This window comes from Alexandromys fortis, unplaced genomic scaffold (assembly GCF_014885135.2).
Source record: "Alexandromys fortis isolate MF-2015 unplaced genomic scaffold, M_Fortis_MF-2015_v1.1 scaffold_124, whole genome shotgun sequence".
Classification (NCBI taxonomy): Eukaryota; Metazoa; Chordata; class Mammalia; order Rodentia; family Cricetidae; genus Alexandromys; species Alexandromys fortis.
This window is the reverse complement of record NW_026067995.1, coordinates 517,639-536,441: the sequence shown is the minus strand read 5'-3', so window position 1 is coordinate 536,441 and position 18,803 is coordinate 517,639. Positions and strand designations below refer to the sequence as shown.

General features: G+C 40.2%; 1 protein-coding gene across 6 annotated transcripts; it reads right to left on the bottom strand.

The window, feature by feature from the left end:
* Positions 1 to 545: 545 nt before the first annotated feature.
* On the bottom strand, positions 546 to 17,507 carry LOC126512411 (guanylate-binding protein 4-like). Of its 6 annotated transcripts, XM_050160189.1 has the most exons (12): positions 16,997 to 17,507; positions 16,545 to 16,673; positions 15,795 to 16,105; positions 12,078 to 12,205; positions 11,287 to 11,396; positions 10,895 to 11,091; positions 9,765 to 10,010; positions 8,637 to 8,917; positions 6,973 to 7,185; positions 3,470 to 3,572; positions 2,965 to 3,158; positions 546 to 1,203 (listed from the first exon to the last, which is right to left on the bottom strand). In XM_050160189.1, the coding sequence occupies exons 3-12, from the start codon at positions 15,964 to 15,966 to the stop codon at positions 985 to 987; spliced, it is 1,863 nt and encodes a 620-aa protein (XP_050016146.1). In that variant the 5' UTR covers positions 15,967 to 16,105; positions 16,545 to 16,673; positions 16,997 to 17,507; the 3' UTR covers positions 546 to 984. The 6 variants fall into 6 exon arrangements, with proteins under 6 accessions (XP_050016146.1, XP_050016144.1, XP_050016145.1 ...); XM_050160187.1 differs by lacking the exon at positions 16,545 to 16,673; XM_050160188.1 differs by lacking the exon at positions 16,545 to 16,673 and having other exon boundaries at positions 15,795 to 15,996.
* Between the last annotated feature and the right edge of the window lie 1,296 nt (positions 17,508 to 18,803).

The following is an 18,803-nucleotide window of genomic DNA, read 5'->3' as shown; positions in this document are numbered from 1 at the left end:
GGGAAATGCAAATCAAGACAACTTTAAGATACCATCTTACACCTGTCAGAATGGCTAAAATCAAAAACACCAATGATAGCCTTTGCTGGAGAGGTTGTGGAGAAAGGGGTACACTCATCCATTGCTGGTGGGAATGCAAACTTGTGCAACCACTCTGGAAAGCAGTGTGGAGGTTTCTCAGGAAATTCGGGATCAACCTACCCCTGGACCCAGCAATACCACTCTTGGGAATATACCCAAGAGAGGCCTTATCATACAACAAAAGTATATGCTCTACTATGTTTATAGCAGCATTGTTTGTAATATCCCAAGGTTTTAAATTCATCCATATCCCTACTCCAAACTAGTTAAAAACACTCAGTGTCAGGATTCTTGGTCTCTCTGGGAAAAAGTAGTCACTCTCCATTTCAAAGACCCCTTATGGACCAGATTCCTGTCACATAACAAAGGTGACACAAAAAATTCACAAATTTTAATCTGCACAGCTTTTATTACCAAACAGCCTAACATTTTTCTCATACTTTGTCCTAAAAAAAAAAATCTACTTGTTAATTTTTACAGGAGTTCTTCACAATGAATTATTTGTATAACTGAGGTACAATTGTCACACTTCTCCATTGGACCTTTTTTTTTTTACTTACTCACATCCTTTCTAGAAATAATTTCACTATATTCTGACTGGTTTTCCACTTTACTATATGGATTATGTCAATGAAATTTGATGGGATTTATGGATGATATTCTCTTGTATTTTTGAGCCAATGATTTGTAGTTTTAATCTTGATTGTAACTGCTAATGAAATAATACTCTCAACTCCAATAAGGTGGTGTCTCTTTGATTATTTAGCAATAGTGGGAGTTCAGACCTCCTATATAGCACTGCTTATTAAAGTAGCACATGCAGTTTTAATAACAAGGCATACAGTTGTGGTATCAAAATAATAGAATCATAGCTTTATAAATCCCTTCCCAGGAACTCCCAGGCTATTTCATAAATGACCTGAGAACTTTCATCCCTGCACCCAATAATTTACCAGCTCCTGGTAAAACAATAAGGAACACATTGCCCACTGTGTCAAGAATTTGTGCAAACAGTGAGGATTTCTCTTTAGTTCTCTCGATCTCATCTCTCAGATGACTTATTTCATTCCTTAACATTTCAGACTTCTTTTTAAATCCTTCAACAAGAAATTCTTCTTGGATCTGTAAAAAGAAAAATCTTCCATTACTCACATGCAGAATTTTGCATTTAACTTTAATTTACTTACACTATCTATTTCACTACCACCTAAGGAGGGTCTTTGATATTTTAAGACATTTATACCTAAAAAGAAGAATATCCTCAGTTTACACATATTTAGGGAGAATTTCTCAGTATCTTCCCATGGAGACTGTCCCAATACACACAAAAAAAATTTCCCTTTTGAAGAGATTGCAGAAGGCAGGTGAACTAAAACTTACTCTCAATTCTAAGGAGGTGTCACTTGGATTATTTCATGAATTATGGCTATCCTGATCTGTATAGAACACTCTAAGCTAGGACATATAGTTTATTTTACAAGACGAATCAAACAGGCATAAATAAATAGTGCAATTTATGAGATTGTGCCATGTTCTATTTTATCCTATCATTTTATTATATTTCATTTTCAATTTAATGAATTCATTTCTCTTTTTGAATGCATGTGTGAGCACATGAGTAAATGCATACAAATGTATGCGTTTGTCCGTATCTATGGAGGCCATAGGTTGATGCCGTGTATGTTCTTCAAATGCTTCCTCCTTATTTTTTATTAAATGTATTTTTTTCATTACATGTTTGAATATTTCGCTTACATGTATATGTACCATGTGTGTGCCTACTGCCCATGGATATCAAAACAGCATATCAGATCCCCTGGAATTCTAATTCTGGACAATATAAGGTGCCATGTGATTGATGGAAACTAAACCTGGGTCCTCAGCAGGAACAATAAATGCTCTGAGCCAACTCTACAGCCTCATTTTAAAGATAAAATCTCTCCTTAATTCTATAGCTAGTTGATTCTCAGGGCTGGCTAACTAGAAAGCTCAGGGGTCCTCCTATCTTTTTCCTGAAGGTCACTGATAAATGTCACGTCTTCTAGGTTTTTTTCATGGATTCTGAAGATATGAATTAGTTCCTCATACATGTACAAGGAGAACTTCAGTGACTGAGCCATCTCCCCATCCCATCCTCCTCTTCTGTTTTATACTGGGCTAAAACGATATTGTCTGAGGTTTACTGTCCTGCCCTGTTCCCACAATTGTTAAGACCCAAAACAATCACACAGAGGTATATATTAATGATAAACTGATTGGCCCCTTAGCTCGGGCTTCTTATTAACTCTTATAACTTATGTTAACCCATTATTCTTATCTATGTTAGCCACATGATTTGGTACCTTTTTCAGTGGGGCAGATCACATCTTCCTTCTACTGTGGCTGGGCAGGACTGGAGAGGAATGGGCTTCCTCCTTCCCAGACTTATCCTCTTCTCATTGACCTGCCTCTACTTCCTGTCTGGTTGTCCTGCCTATATTTCCTGCCTGGATACTGGCCAATCAGCTTTTATTTAAAATACAATTGACAGAATATAAATATTGTCCCGCACCACAACTGATATATTCACACTAGATGGATCCACCTCATTTTCTTTGAAGAATAAGCCTAGAATCCTAAAGACTATTGGAAAGGGTCAACTGCAGCCCAAGTAGACCATCCTAGAATTTCAACAAACAGCAACTCAGAACCCTGGGGATATTATTTATATACTTGAAGTCTAACCCTACACAGATACTGGCATCTTATGTGCTCAGAGCTTCAGTAAGGCCCATGTGAATTTTGATGCAAGATTAACAGTTAAAGTTACAGTTTGAGACTGACAGTTCCCTAGTTGGGAAGTCACAACACTATCTGGCACTGACAAACCCCATCTGCACTCACCTTCAGCTTGTGCTCTAGCATCTTCTCCTGCTCACTCAGAAGAGTCTCCCTTTCCTTCTCCATCTTCTCTTGAAGTTTAGCAATGTTTTCTTGGAAGCTTCTCTCTTGAGCTTTCATCAGTTGCTCTTGCTCCTCCTGTTTCTGTCTCAGCAGCTCTTGTTCCTTCTCAGCCACCTCCTTCTTTGTCCTCTCAGCTGTTCCACGGATGTTCGAGAGAGGAAAGAAATCACAGTCAAAGTGTAGCTATACTATCCAGGGCTCAAAGGGAACCATGTGAGTACTCCCATTAGCCAGGCCAGGAGCATCATGGTTCCTAACATGTTGGAAAGGCACCAATTAACTGGACACAAAATACAACACCAACACCCTATGTGTTTGTACATCTAGGAGATGTCAAACACCCAGCAGGAGGAAGTGCCTTATTCCAGAAGGATCTACCTCTCCACCAGTCAGAGGGCTTTGCATAAAACACCCTCCTCTCTAACAGTTGGACACTCTACCCTACCTGCTATGGCCTTCTGTCCATCTGTAAGGGCTTTGTCTGATTGCAGGATGGAGTTCTCTATAGTACCCTGTGACTGTAGGAAGCTCTTGAGAACCTCATTTGCCTGGGGACCCAAGAAGAGAAAATACAATTTAGGCAGTAAAGATTAAGTCTTCTGCTGAGGTACTTATTGATAAATAAAACTCCTAATTTTTTGAGTCTTGTCTCACAAGGTCCATTTAATTCCATTGCCATAATGAAAGTACAAGCTTTTTCAGATTCAAAAACCCTCTGCCTCAGCCTCCTTACTAGCTTCACTGCCTCTCTTCCCAGAAATGCTTCCTACCAGCTGCCCTAATTTACAGTTCCAACCACAGTTACAAAGCAGTTTCATGCAGTTCCACAGACGCACAGTTTCCATTGGTTACCATGTTTGAAATATTTTGTCTCCTACCTTCATGGGTATTCCAGACTTTACAGCTAAGACAACATATACAGAAATGTCACTTTCTATCTTAGAATGCTTAGCCTGGTATTTCTGGAAGCATTCTTAGTTTTCTTTTTATACGGCTTTATTATGGTATTAAGACACACAAAGTTTTAATGCATTATGTGTATTAAGGAGGCTGCTTGTTGGTCCCGCCTGCCAAGAACTGAAATACAGAAACTGTATTAATTACATTACTGCTTGGCCTATTAGCTCTAACTTCCTATTGGCTAGCTTATACATCTTAATTTAACTCATTTCCATTATTTTATATTTTACCACGAGGCTCATGGCCTACCAGCAAGGTTTCAGCATTTCTGTCTCTGACAGAGGCTCTATGGTTTCTCTCTAACTCCGCCTTCCTTCTTTCTCCAAGCATTCAGTTTAGTTTTCTCCACTAAGCTCTACTCTACCCTATCAGGCCAAGCCAGTTTCCTTATTAACCAATGATATTCAGCATCCAGAATGGAATCCCACATCAATTATATATTAAGTAATTATTATAGTTGAAAAAAAGTATATACCAATTGCCTCAAATAATTACCTTTGTGTTGTAATAACACTTGAAATCAACATTTTTAGCTTTTAGATATATATCAGATTATTCTATGCATACTCACTATTTGTCTTTCTAAACAATATGTCTTATAGTTATATGTTCCTATGTCTTGATGAATGTCTCACTATTTTCTTTATTTTTAGTCACAGTAATCACCATTGTACTCTGTGTTAATGTGGCAGTTTCAATAAGAATGGGTCCCATAGGCTCATATATTTAAATGAATGGTCCCCAGTTGGTACTACTATTTGGGAAGGATTAGGAAGTGTGGCCTTGTTGGATAAAGTATGTCATTGGGGCTGAGCTTTGAGATTACAAAAGTCCACACCAGTCCCAGTCTCTTTCTCTGCCTATTCCTTGTGCACAGAATGTGAAGTTCTCAGCTCCAGTGCCATGCCTGTCTGCTTCCCACCATGATGACTATGTGTTACTCCTCCAAACTGTCCTAAGTACCACATTGGGCTGCCATAAGTCGTGAACCATCTTTTTGGGGTAACTTTTGCCACAATCCTAGGTGCAGCAGGTTTGTATGTTCCAGGTTAGGGGCATGAGAATTAGAAATGTTAGGTAAGAGGAACAGAGAAGAAAAAAAAAAACAGAGAGATGCAGGATAGTATAGAAAGACAACTCAGCAATACTGAATGATGAATTTTGAGTGCTGAGTTTGTCCACATTTGTTTTCATACACTTTTATGCCCTGATACAAAATGGGGGAAGAAGGCAGAAGACTGCTTTAACGTGATACAAAGGAAAACATGTACTGTTACTGGTTTCAATACGTTAGACATTGAGCTATTATTTCCTGAGGAAAGTATTGGATGTTTGGGGAAATATACACAGCATAGACCAAGTGTTCTGTAGGCAGCCACTCCCTAAGTCAACCTCCTATTTCAAAAGAGGAAGTAGAAGTATGCATGAATTCTATGACCTTAGGTTAGGGTGGAGCAGATCTACTTCTATGGGCCATCCTAATGTCCAAAACCTTCAGACAAGGTAGAATAGGCTCACATTTTTGGGTCTACACACAAAACTATAAGCAAGGCCCCTGTGAATACTTTCCTTTATAAGACTAGCCTTGGTCATAGTACCTCTTCAAGGCCTTAGAACAGCAATAACACAGTTAATATTAGTTTATCCTTTTTTGTTGTTCTCTCTCTCTCTCTCTCTCTCTCTCTCTCTCTCTCTCTCTCTCTCTATGATGCCATTGAAAGTGAGCCCCAACATGCAGCATTTGTTTTCCTGTGCGTGGTTTATTTGCATGAATATACTTTCTTCTAGATCCATTCATATTTTCATACTTGTGAGCATTTTTAAGGCTGAATAGTGATTCATCATATGGATATGAAATAGATAGCATATAGAGTATAGACAGACAGACAGATAGATAGATAATAGATAGATAGACATGCTAAGTAGACAAAATAATATAATGTACTTTTATAAGTAAGTACTAAAAACAACATGGTCCTTGCATAAAAACAGATATATAAACCAATATAAGACAACTGAGAGAGACAAGACATAATGAAATTACATCTCTGTATTATATTTTCCACCTAAAAGAACTAAAAATGGATTAAACCTAAGACCTGGTATTTTAAAATTCTTAAAACATGGGGATAGATGAAAAAATATTTGAATAAAAGTTGGGGGGAGCCATATTGCATTGGATTCATGATGGTATTTTAGATTTAGTACCAAAATCATAGACAAATAGATAAGTGAGACTATAGCCAACCATAAACTTCCTGTACAGTAAAGGAAGCACTTGATCAAATCAAAGAGGACATATCAAATGAGAGAAAAAGTTTGAAAGCCATACTGGTAAGGAGTTAAAATATGAAGACAATGAAGAACTCAAATAATACAATAGGGAAAACTAGCATGCTTGAAATAACATGCAATTGCCCTGAATTATAATTTTCAAAATAAGAAATTCAAATGGCCAACAAGCATTTGTACTCAGTTTTATTAATCCTTCATGAAATAAACTAAAACCACACTGAGGTGTCGTCTCACTCTTGTGGCCATGCTTATTATAATAAGCTCAGACATTTTGATTGAGTTGCCAAAAAACTTTGTAGATCTCTTAGTGAAATGAAAACTGATTACAATCATTATACATAACAAAATAAAGATTCCTCAAAAAAAAAAAAAAACAGGATTCTGGGATTCTGATAGCTGATCTGCCAAATCTATCGATGAATGGTAGTGTGGACGTAGGCAATGTGTTAGGGCACTGGCACATTACACTTGTCCAGTGCATGAGAGAGAGAAACACAGCTACTTAGTTTACATATTCTGATATATATAAATTGGAAAATCTAGCCAAGTCACCCTGAAATGATTCTCGTGCCAGAACTGAATGCTCAGGGTCTGCCAACCATGAGCTTGTCTTCACCTTGATTAATGACACCAGTACCTAGTAGCTACCACTCCAGCTGAACTCCGTAAGCCATTGTTTCTGTCATTTCTCACCTTTACTCCCTTCCGGGGCACTCGCTCATAGTTCTGCTCCACCTCCTTCCTGGCCTCTATGTAGAGACTGTGTCCGCCAGGAACAGAGAAAGCTCCACTTGAGACACTCTTCCTCAGGGACGCTGCAAGCTTGTCCAGCTCAGCCTGGCAGTGACTGACAGATGCCGTTTCATTCTGTTGCATGAAAGCTTCCTTCCTTTCTTCTATGACAGCCTGCAGGGTAAGAGGGAAGGAAGAACAAAGCTGTTACAAGTAAGGTGTGGTGGTTTGAAAAAAAAAAAAAACTGGCCATAGGGAGTGGCACTAATAGGAGGTGTGACTTGTTGGAACAGATATGGCATTGTCAGAGGAAGTATATCACTATGGAAGTGGGCTTTGGGGTCTCTGGCGCTCAAGACACGCCCAATATCACAGTTCACTTCCTGTTTCCTGTAGATGAAGATGTAGAACCCTCTGCTGTTTTTCCAGGATCATGTCTTCCTGCATGCTACCATGCCTCGCACCATGATGATAATGAACTAAACCTCTGAAACTGTGGGGAACCCTCAATTAAATGTTTTCCTTTATGAGAGCTGCTGTGATCATGGTCTCTCTTCACAGCAATACAAACCCTAAGAGAGAAGGTCCTACTGTGATTTTCTGAATGAACCAATGAGACGGCCCCAGAGTGGACTGGGAAAAGAGGAGGGTCAGGAATCCCAACCTAGTTAATTCTGTGTGTTAATTTCTGGAAAGTCTGCCAGCTTCCTTGGGTTCATACCCAGCAGCTGTTAAATCTAGTTGGAAGACATAAGACTATTCCCTCTGAAAATGGAGGTTGATGTAGCTGAAAAACCAATTCTTCAGAGTTGAGATAACTGTACTCTTAGAAGAGTTTTGAACCCTCATGAATTCTTTCAGTGATAACTTGAGTGTCGGTATGCCAGAACATGTGTGTTTGTTTCTTTACGTGTTTGTTTGTGCTCATAAGTGATAATCCTAATTAATTTCCTCAATACGAACTAAAAGACTTTTGTCTTTCAAGGTTCAATGTCAGATAGATGGAAGACCAGAAACTCTCAGGGAAGCTGCTTTTGGTCTGATAGGTCATGGTAATCCCCTGAGAGTTGTTTTTTGGCATCAATGCTTTTATCAGCCTGGACTGGTGACTGTGCTGGGTAGTAATCCTATGGTGACATTATATTACATAACACAAAGGAGATCTAGCCACCCAAGCCCTTCAGAATTTAAGTTTTGACTGTTTGTGGCTGGAAAAGAAATCAGAACAACTAGAAAAATAGAATGCAGTGATTCTTTGTGCTTTGCTAAGGGAAAAAGCTTTGGCCCAAACCTATAGATCAGTGTTCAATCAATCAGACAGCACATTTTCTATTTTCAGTGAACCAAGCAGAGACCCACATACTCTTGCTTCACCTCTCTTTTGAACTTTGAGATAACAAAATGCATGCTGTTTTAAGGTACTAAGTACATGATATCTTGTTTCATAGCAATAAAAATAATAAAATGTTATTGCTTCAAGAAAGGGAAAAGTCTAATACAAAGAGTTAAGTTTTCCATAAAAATTTCAATGAGAAAGATTCAGAGCTTGAGATTTAAAGAAGTGGAATCTAAGGGTTGTATCAGAAGGGCAAGGATCAGGCAAGCTAAGTGCTAAGATGTGTTACCACCAGTTTCCTCTGGAACTCTTGCTCATCGTCCTTGAAGGAGTGCTCCATGAAAACAGCAATGGCTTTCTTCTCACAGTCTGCATGTACATCCAGAAGCTCTTGGAGAGTGTCTGTTGGGAGCCGCAGTTGCTGGGCCATCTGCTCACTGTAATGGTCAGCTGCCTTCTGCACAGCTGCTGAGTTTTCACGCTGAGCCAGGGTCATCACTGCATTCTCCAAGCAAGGCACAGTCCCACTATTGATGGCATCCAAGTAGGTCTTCACCAGAGTCCCCAGTCCTAAGAAAAATATCGTTAAGAACTGGTCCATTCTCACTAACTGTTATTTATAAGTTTTAGGCCTAATGTTATCGAAAGCAACAAAATTCTATTCAACGTGAATTTCTCTTCTCTTCTAACCTCTTCCGTATCTTTCGTTCTCTTTTCATGGCCTCTCAGAATCAATAGCTATTTAATAAAACTGACTTCTTTCCTTTGCAGTTTCCAAATTCAATACACGAAAAATAATCACTGATTATAAGAGGTTTCAAGACTTTTTTGGAGGGAAAAAAAATACAGTACCAAATAATTAAAAGAAGAGTGTGTTAGAATAAGAAAGCAAATTTCTTTTGTGAGATCAAGTTGCAAATGAAAATTCAAGTCCCTTCAGAAAAAAAAAAGTCAAAAGTTTGAAGACAGAATACAGAACATGAAACCAAGTATGAACCCATTTGAGCAGAGACAAAACATGGTTACACAGGCAGAATGTCTATGGCGCTTAGAATGTTTAAACTTGTTTTTCTAATTGAATGGGACCCTTGACCTGCTGTGTTCCGGCCAGTGTCAGCCCCAAAGTAATCTGTATAGTCAAACTGAGCCACTCTTCCAGGGGGACTCTAAGTCATCTTGCAAATTTCTGTCCACTCATCTGGACATCTTTATGGTATTACCTGTGTAACACAAGCTAGGCTTCAATAAACACTCATATTCAGAAAGTTCAAGAACGAAACTCATATGTGTGATCTGAACATTTGTTTCCTCCATATTCCTTTATATATGCATACAAATGTTTCAAGACCACAAAAGAATCATCACTTCATTGAATATTCTAAGCCACAGGGACGTGCCTGCTACAAAAGAAACTCACGGTTTCCTGTGACAGTAATCCCGCCTCTCAGCGTCTTGGTCTTTGCATTGGTGAAGATGTAGGAACAGAACTTTTTTGATTCCACCTGGAAATTCCATTCCAGTTCGTTTTCTGGAACTTTTTCAATATGAGATAGTAAACTTTTGTCCCTTATAGGCCGGTCAAAGACAAAGCACCTCCGTACTGGAAAGAAATATCTGATACATTCTCTAGTCGTGTTGGACTTTTGGATTTGGGGATTGTTTCCTGTAAAAGAGGGGGGCACTCAGTGATGGGGCAGCTGGAAGGTAAGATGATTAAAGACTTTCCGAGAATGTTTTCCAGGATGCAGCTCCAGGTCATCTGAATGACTGTGCCAACAGCTCTAAAGTAACGAGTGCATTTGGAGACCTTACTACTTTGTCATTACATTGGACTTGACATTATTTTCCAGGGAATCTCGATGAGATAAATTAGCTATTTAACATCAATATTTGTCTAGATAATAGATAAATGAATAACAATATTGATTTTAGGTACTTATCTGTCCCACTGAACATAATCCATGTAATGAATTTGCAGTGTTAACATGCCACCATATTGCATCAGGCAAGAAGGTGAAATTTCAGTGAATGATGGAGTATTGCACATTAGTGGAGACATACATCTTCTTCCCCCACCCCCATGCACTAAAAGAAATCCACGACATGGTATAACTATTTGAGCTAGTAAAATAATCAAGTGAGAAAGATTTTTTAAAATATTGTCAGTAGATTTCCCTGTAATTTTAAGATTTTTATTCACTTATTTATTTGATGAACCAGGTTTTCTCAAAGTAGGCTATGAAAAACAATTATATTAACAAATAAATAAGGCTCAGGAAGTAGTCGCCTTGACCGTAATCCTTACCTATTTTTGTTTCTGTTTTAAATTGTAATACTAAAAGTACTTAATATGATATATTCTAAGATAAAGTAAGTTTAAATCTTAATTCTGAATATTTTCAAGTAATAATGATTGCCAAAATTATGGTTACATGCCAATTGTCATGACCATTAACAAGGGTTTCAGTGCAATCTAGAGATGTCAAGTGCTGAGCAGCGTTTAGTGAAGTCTACATCCCTGTTGAAACTTTCTTTACACAGTGATACCTTGGATCAGCTTCAGGGCATTCTCCAGGTACTCATCCGCTGTGATGACGCGTCCATCTAACTTCAGCTCCAGAGTGAAATCCCGAACAGTCCAGACAAAGTCCGGGAAGAAGCTCACAAACTCACTGGAGTCCTTTACTTCATCCTCCCTGGGACTGGCCTTTGCCCGGATTAGCTGTGTTAATTCAGTCACATAACTGGAATTGTAGCTAAGGATATGAAACAAAATACCTTCTGGATATCATGTCGAGTCAGTTATTAAAACTCTTCCCCTTTGTCCTGTGTCTACTCAAAGTCAACCAAGACTTTTTGACTTGGACAAGAGAACAACAAGTAAGATGCCTTCCTGCTCTAGTTAAGGGAACGTGTTAGTTTGGTCCCTGGAAGGATACTGCAGCTGCTCCAGGGCCTGGTGGTTGATGGTGCTCATGCTGTTGTAGACAAAGGTGCTGCTTAAAAGCACAGCCAGGGCAAAGATCCATGAGTCATTCTTAGGGTCACCCTAGAGGACACATAAGGACATGGGTAATTAAGAGTATAATATTCATTCATTCATTCATCCAAATGTTCCTTCATACGTTCAGATATATTATTAGTGGATCTGAGAGAAATAACAAAATTTGAACACAATTCTACATCCAGTCCTCATTGCTCACACTTACACTGACCCCTCTCAATGTATAATAGCTTATTTACCTAAGTAACCTGTCAGAGGTAGGATATAAGTCAGTGGTAGGAAGCTGAACAGTCTTGCACAAGGTTCTGGATTTGGTTCCCAGAACTGACTGGTAAAATGACAAAATATTCAATGCATATAAAACATTTCCTAGATGTCTGGAACACAGTAGGTAATGATAAGTAGGCAGTTACGCCTTGATGAGTTTTGTCACACTTATAGACACAAATCTTATTCAGTTAAGTACAATTCGTCACTGTGCTTCTGACAAAATGCAGAGATACATTTGGTAGCTATCAGTTTCCATATAGTTGCCTTCTAGAAGATGAATTACTGCAATAGCAAAAGAATATGCCAACATATACATACAACCACAGTAACACTGTCTGCCAGAAAGAGAGTCAAAATTATTAATAACAAAACAGCATAGAAAAGCTCATAGAGAGGATGAGTTAATCTGAGAATTTAGAGCAAGAAATCATTACATCCGGTAAGATTCTTCCTTACCTTTTCTATATCACCAAGACCCTCTGTGTCCAGAAGGACCAGGGTATGGGTTGGCTTGGTGGGGTGAGGCACACACCACATCCAGATTCCCTTGGTTTCAGACTGCACAGTGGAACCCAAGGAAAAGCCTGAAAGGAAGAGGAACAAACAGAAAAGGTCAGAGCAGGAAGACCAAGGTAGTAGAGTGCTGAGAATATTTAGCAAGAAGCAAGGAAAAGACTTGTTTTTATTTTAGCAAAGACCATGAATTAAGTACATAAAGAACCCTTTCCCAAAAAATACTTGTGCTTTCTACTTATCTCATTCTTCCAACTCCTCAAAAGGGATTATGTTAAAGGATTAGTTTAGACTCTATTAATTCTAGTATTTATATATGAGTTTAAAAAAAATTGTGTCCTCTTACTTCTGGTAGAGTACAAGCACTGAAGCCCAGGAGTCAATGGCCACCTAGCAGGCATTGCCTTCACTCACTTGTACTCTCATGAGGTATAGTGCACCCGAGACTTATTTCTCACATTGGTCACAGTTCCCTTCATAGAGCTCCATTCAATGTTTCTCGTGCCACATGTTGACACTCATTTTTACCTGCTTCTTTGGAGGGAGGAGCGATTAATTCCTACCTGGTCATTCATATTGCGACTTGTCAACTGCTTGCTCACACCTGTTAGCTCCCTTTGTCCTCCCTGCATCACTGTGAACAGTACCACCATTCCATATCCTTCAATTACCTTGTGAATGCATGGTATAGTTTGGATGTGGAATATCAACCAAAGGCCCATGTGTTCAAGGCTTGCTCCACAGAATGCTGAAATGATTAACTGTGTAAAAACGTTAAGAGATGAGGCCAAGTAGGAGGTCTTTGAGTTATTAGGGGTGTGCCTTTAAAGGAGATTGTAGAACACTGTCTCTTAAGTATTGATGTTGGGGTTTTTTGCCTGTTTAATTTTTTTTATTATTTAATTAAAAATTTCCACCTCCTCCCCTCCTCCCATTTCTCTCCCACTCCCCCATCCCCCTTCCCCTCCCTCTCCAGTCCAAAGAGCAGTCAGGGTTCCCTACCCTGTGGGAAGTCCAAGGTCCTCCCCCTCCATCCAGGACTAGGTTTTCTTCAGGCCAAGCTTGAAACCAATAGAGCAGTATGGCTCTGTCACATGCTTCCTGCTAAAGATCACTGCCTTCCCCCACCAAACCCAAAAGCATTGTGGCCAGTTATCCAGGAAGTGAATCCTCCAGCAATGTCAGCTGAAGCAAACCTTTGTCTTTGTCATTGATTTTTCCCATACTTCGGTCATCATGGTGGACAACTGACTGGCATCGTAGACCATCATGCCAGGCCCCTGATGGGAATAATAGCTTTTGGCTTTGGTTTTGTTTGGTTTGGTTTTGATGCCCCTTCCTCCCTTAGTTTATTCATGTGCTGAGCTCTGTGGCTATTGCCTCATCAATGTGGAATTATCTCAGGGACAAAGAGGAGCCAAGTGACACCTTGTTCTTTATTTTCAAAAGTTTAAACCCACAGTTTAAACTTCTCAAAACCAGTAGACAGCGGCCTGTGTCTGTTGCTCCCAGACTTTGCCCATCTGCCATTCAAAACACTTTCTTCCCCCAACCAAGAAGAGAAACAGGTGGCATATAATTCCTAGTATTCCATGTTTCAGCATTGCCACACTCTGTGATCTCTACAGGAGAAACAGTAAAGTCTGTCTTTCTGCAGACTTCTGGACCTGACTTCTGTTGAATCACATGGGGAGAGACTGCTGCCTGGGCAACTGCTGTAAACAGGGTAAATGTGATAGGAGACCATTTTTTCTCAGTCATGTGGGTAAAGTATTTCAAAGTGAGTCACCCACAGAGATAAAGAGTGACATGGACCTTGGTTGGGAACTAATCTCCTTCTTTACTACTGTAACATTGGAAAGTCCAAATATAATTCAGAGCTCTAATGGCAAATTATCTTAGCTACCAACGTTATCTTGAGTAGAAAATGAAAGCTTCCCAGTCTAAAAGCCGTGTCTTAGGGCTCTCAAATGCAAATCACTCAAAAGTTTATAAAGTTATTCAATCCAGAAAAAGAAAAATACCTCCCCCAATTGATGGCCAAGAGTTCCTCTAATAGAAAGATAAAGACAAATGGGTTGTGTGGGAGGCAGAAGACGGAAAGCAGAAAGGGTTGAAAGGGGAGGAAAGTTGAAGGACAGGAGAAGGGGAAGCAGGTAACCACAGGGAAGATAGGAGGAAAGAAAGAAGGAAGGAAAGGGGATGAGAGAGGAGGAACCCTGGAGAGATGCATCCAGATGGAAAAGTTTTGCAGTCAAGTTTAATCAGAAAAGGTACTGAATCACTGATGCATAAACTAAGAAACATCTTAGGAAGAATGCTGCCTGTGGGCTTTTTAAAAATGAAAACATCAAGCAGAATCATGGGAAGAAAGAAGAAACAACTTAGTAAGGTAAACCGCATCCTTTAAAAACTAGGAAATAAAGGTCAAGATTCTCAACTTAATTTTTAGTGGGTTAAATGGCATACAACTGTGCAGTGCATAGGTCAGAGCAATTAAAGATGTATCTTATGTTCCTGACATCAGGGGACATGTGTGGAATGCTAGGAATAGCACCAGTGTTCATCAACAACAAATGGATAAATGGTATGGTATCCCCAGACAACCACAGGCAATAAAGTGGTAGAAATAAACTGGGGATATTTATGAAAATTACAGGACACTCGGTGTCTTCTTCTGACCTGTGGATATGCACAATGTATACATCCCTGTAAAACACACAAGCTCATATACTCCCCTACACACAAAGAAAAAAAGAATGAACATATTCTCTGTAAATGAAAGTATCAAGGAGCTGCAGAGAGTATGTGAGAGAGTATGATTTGTGTTCGTGTGGTTAGTAGAGTTTTATTTCCAATATCTAATATTTGATCTGGATTGATCATTAACTCCATTGTCAATAATTCATAAAAAGTTTTGCTATGTTAATGAAGCCAGTCTCAGAAAGGCAATCACGTTTCCTCTGATTTCAGCAGATACCTCAAGTCTGTGTAAAGAGGATGGGAAAGTGGAAGGGGAACTGTATTAGGAATGAAGGAGACTGGTGGGCAGGAGAGAGAGGAAGGAAAAAAGGAAAGATTACTGGGGAAGATCTGCTGAAACATACACCCATGCATAAAAATGTCTGTATGTAGCACATTACAGCAAAATAACAAACAAAGTTTGAAAAAGTTTGTCTTGAAATAAAAAAAGAAAAGAAAGGAAAAAGGAAAAACAGCAAAGCCAAACCCCAGAGATTGGATACAGCTCAGTTAGGATTTTGGATATATAAGAACCCTACTACACATCCTTCTTCATTCCATCTCATTTGTTCGCTTGTTTGTTTTTATAGAACAGGTGAAACAATGTTCACACTTGAAATGTTCTTGTAGCTTGGGCAAAGACACAGGAGGAAGAGTTCAGCTGTTGATCGGGTCAGAGTAGAAGGGGTCAAGAGGAATTTTGATGTGGATCTTTTGATAAAGTTGGGGAACAATCATTATACAGAAGAATGTGATCTTTTCCCATAGTTTATAAATTATAAGTTTGATGATAAGAATGGGGAATTTTCATCCATGAGAGGGATAACTGAACTCTTCCTTAATGAGCTTAGAAAAGTGTGCTCTACCACCTACCACTGGTCCAAGGAAATGGTCTCCATACATCAGAAGGCCACTCACCATGGTTCTGTCCTGCAAGACGGTTCATGAGGTAGGACTTCCCTGTACGGTATAAGCCAACAATGGCCACCACCACCAGAGGCTGAGATATCTTCTCAAGAATCCTTATAGCCTCCGGGTTTACTGTCAGCTCTTCTTTCCAGTTTTGAACCAAACAAATGGGTGTCTCCATGGTCCACTGAGATGCCCTGGCACCCTGTAACTGACAGCAGTCACTCCTTGAGATTCATGGTCTAAAGGTCATCGTCATTATTCACGGCAGATGCATCAGCTTTTGTTTGTGCACCACATATATCAACTTCTGTGTGTTTCTATAGGGAAAAAAATGAGCTTAGCATTTCAAAGCCTGTTACAGTACTTAAAATACAGTATCTTACGATTCTTTATCGAACTATGCAAAGAGTTGCTTTGTTTTTTTAAAGAATAAAATGAAGAAAACAAAAGACTGATGTGTGAGACCCGACTGTACTCAGGTTTTGTAGAAAGTGGAGCAAAATGCACATAAAAAACTTGCAAAGTGGGTAGGAAGATTTCCTGGCATTCTAAAAGAATTTGAAGTCTCAGTATGTGAAATTTACTGAGTACTGGCCATGTGTTAGACACTGTTTTGGGTGACTAATATCAAGGAGTAAAAAAATGAGAGCAAATTCCTACCTTGGTAGCTCTCTACTCAAATGTGAGAAATAATTGCAGAGAATGCGTGCGCGCGGACACACACACACACACACACACACACACACACACACCTACCTTAGAAGAAAATGAGTAGAGAATGAGGTAGGGACTTTGGAAGCCGGCTTTAGATGTATGTAAACTGGAACCGACTCCACCAAAATAAAATGAAGCCTCTTGGTGACATCTTTGAGGATAGGCGTCTACCTTCAGGAAAGCATTGAGGGCAGTAGGAAGGAACTTGGGAGAAGCTACCCCACCAAAGAGCCACTGCAGGACTGTCGGGGTTGACTCCTGGATCCCAGACAGTGCAGTGCTTCCTTTCCAAGTTCCCTCCAACAAGAATAAGACATAATACTCTCCCAAACCAAGAGCTCTGAGAAAAGCAGCGCATGCACCTTTGGGACGCCAGGAGGCGCTCTGCACCGGGCGACACACCGCCGAGTCGCTTATGTGGTCTACCTCAGAGTAGAATGCTCCCTGGGAATTTCTCCCAGAGGTTGTTGAGTGAAAGGCTCAGGAAGACTTACCAGCTCTGGCGCGACAGCAGCAACCAATCCTCAACTGACTAGGCTCCTTAGAGGGTTGTCTTCCTGTTTCAGGCTCCTTGGCACAGCCACTCTTAGAAGCTGCAAAGTAACAGCCACCCAAACGGAAGCTGAGACAAAGAGAAGTGAAATCGAAACCATGCTCCTTTCCTGGCGAATCAGTAGCTGAGGGACTGAACAAGGTAACGAGAGTTTGCAAGCTGAGCTGAGCTGAGCAGAGCTAGAGGAATTTCCCAGATTCCTCTGGACTTTCTGAAGTTACCGCGATCTCACAGGCTGAGCATTGTTCTGTCCGCTCCACAGCACGTAAATCAGATAAAATTAACCCCGAAGTCATGGTTCACACCTGCAAGCCTGGCAGGTGTGCCTGGGCAAGAGAGTGAGTTCCAGACCCTGTCTCAAAGAAACAAAGCAAGACCAAAATCAGATAAAATTATGCATGTGCCACACTGCTGACCCATGCAACCCTTGGCACGACTCAGGTTACACCCTGGGTGCTTGAGAAATAAATAAGCTTCAGGAACCTAGTAGAAACCCCATGCATTGTCTCACAAATGTGTATGTGGACCAGCTAGCACATAAGGAAGACTCAGTGATTCAGTAGGTGGGGCTCCCAGAGACAGATTCCGGCTTTCTTGGAGAGAAAAACAATTTAAGTTAGTGCTATACTTGAAAAATGGCTGTGAGGTGGAGTGGGGTGGGGTGAGGTAGGGTGGGGTGGGGTGGGAGGTGGGAATGGGGATGAGTTCTCTTTTATTTATTTGCTCTATTGCAGATTGATTTCTTATTTTTGTTATCATGATAGGTATTTTGTTGTTTGGGGGCTGTTTGTTTGGTTTGGTTTTTGTTTTCTGTTCTTATAAGGAACAGGGTCTTATAAAACCTAAGCTGTCCTCCAGCCTGGCAGAGATTCAATGGATGGCTTTGAACTCCCGATCTTCTGGCCTCCACTTTCCAAGTGTTGAGATTTCAGGCATAAGCCATTTCAGGTGATCACATGAGGTGCTCAGAATGAAACCCAGGTTTCTATGCCTGGTAGGCAAGGATACCAACAACAGAGCTACCTCCTCAGCCCCTTTTTAATTTGTGACTTGATGACAGAATTTCATTCATCATTGGGAACCTCCTACTCCAAACCCTCTTTAGCCCCACTTAGAAAGGGAAGAAGTTATACAGGAAGACTGCTGGTTTTTCCCCAGGGAACTCATGCCATCACCGCTGCCCAACGGGAGAAAGCAGAAAGGCACAGCATACACATCTGTCTGTGGTGCTCCCCAGAGAGCACTACCAATCTGCCATTGCCAGTCAGTGTTCTGGGTCCTTCGGCCTCTTGGATCTAGACAACTGCATCCACAGTGTGGCCTCCTCCTTCCCCTCCACACATTGCAGAACACTGGGGAAATGATTCCTCTCAGATGGAGCAGGAGAGAGCTGCACCAACATAAAACAGTCCAAACCCAGGCTGTGTATCTTTGCCAATGCAGATGGCTGGATTTACCCCATCCAAAGCAGTCCTTCCTTCCTCCCTTTTCCTGTATTACCAGTGGGCAAGGGAAATAGAAACTGAAGCTATGTCCTAACATGAACCTGCTTCGTTTAGGGAGTCAAAGATGAATGTTCAAGCTCAAGTCCTTGGTATTTTAATCTTCTTATTTTTTTTTTAAGTCTTCAGTTTCTTTAAAATGATTATCTGCTGTCAGCTCCTCATTCAGTTCTTTGACCAAGGCTTCCATTGTAGAAAACAGTGGGACTGTGGAGACAGCCTATATTCCCAGAGCAGTTTGCTTGG

Coding starts and splice junctions, on each gene's coding strand:
- LOC126512411 (XM_050160189.1), bottom strand. CDS start 15,966: ATGGAGACACCCATTTGTTTGGTTCAAAACTGGAAAGAAGAGCTGACA. Junction 11,092..11,286: donor CAGGCCCTGGAGCAGCTGCA/GTATCCTTCCAG, acceptor CTACAATTCCAG/TTATGTGACTGAATTAACAC. Junction 7,186..8,636: donor AGTTCCAGAGGAAACTGGTG/GTAACACATCTT, acceptor CTTACCCTGCAG/GCTGTCATAGAAGAAAGGAA.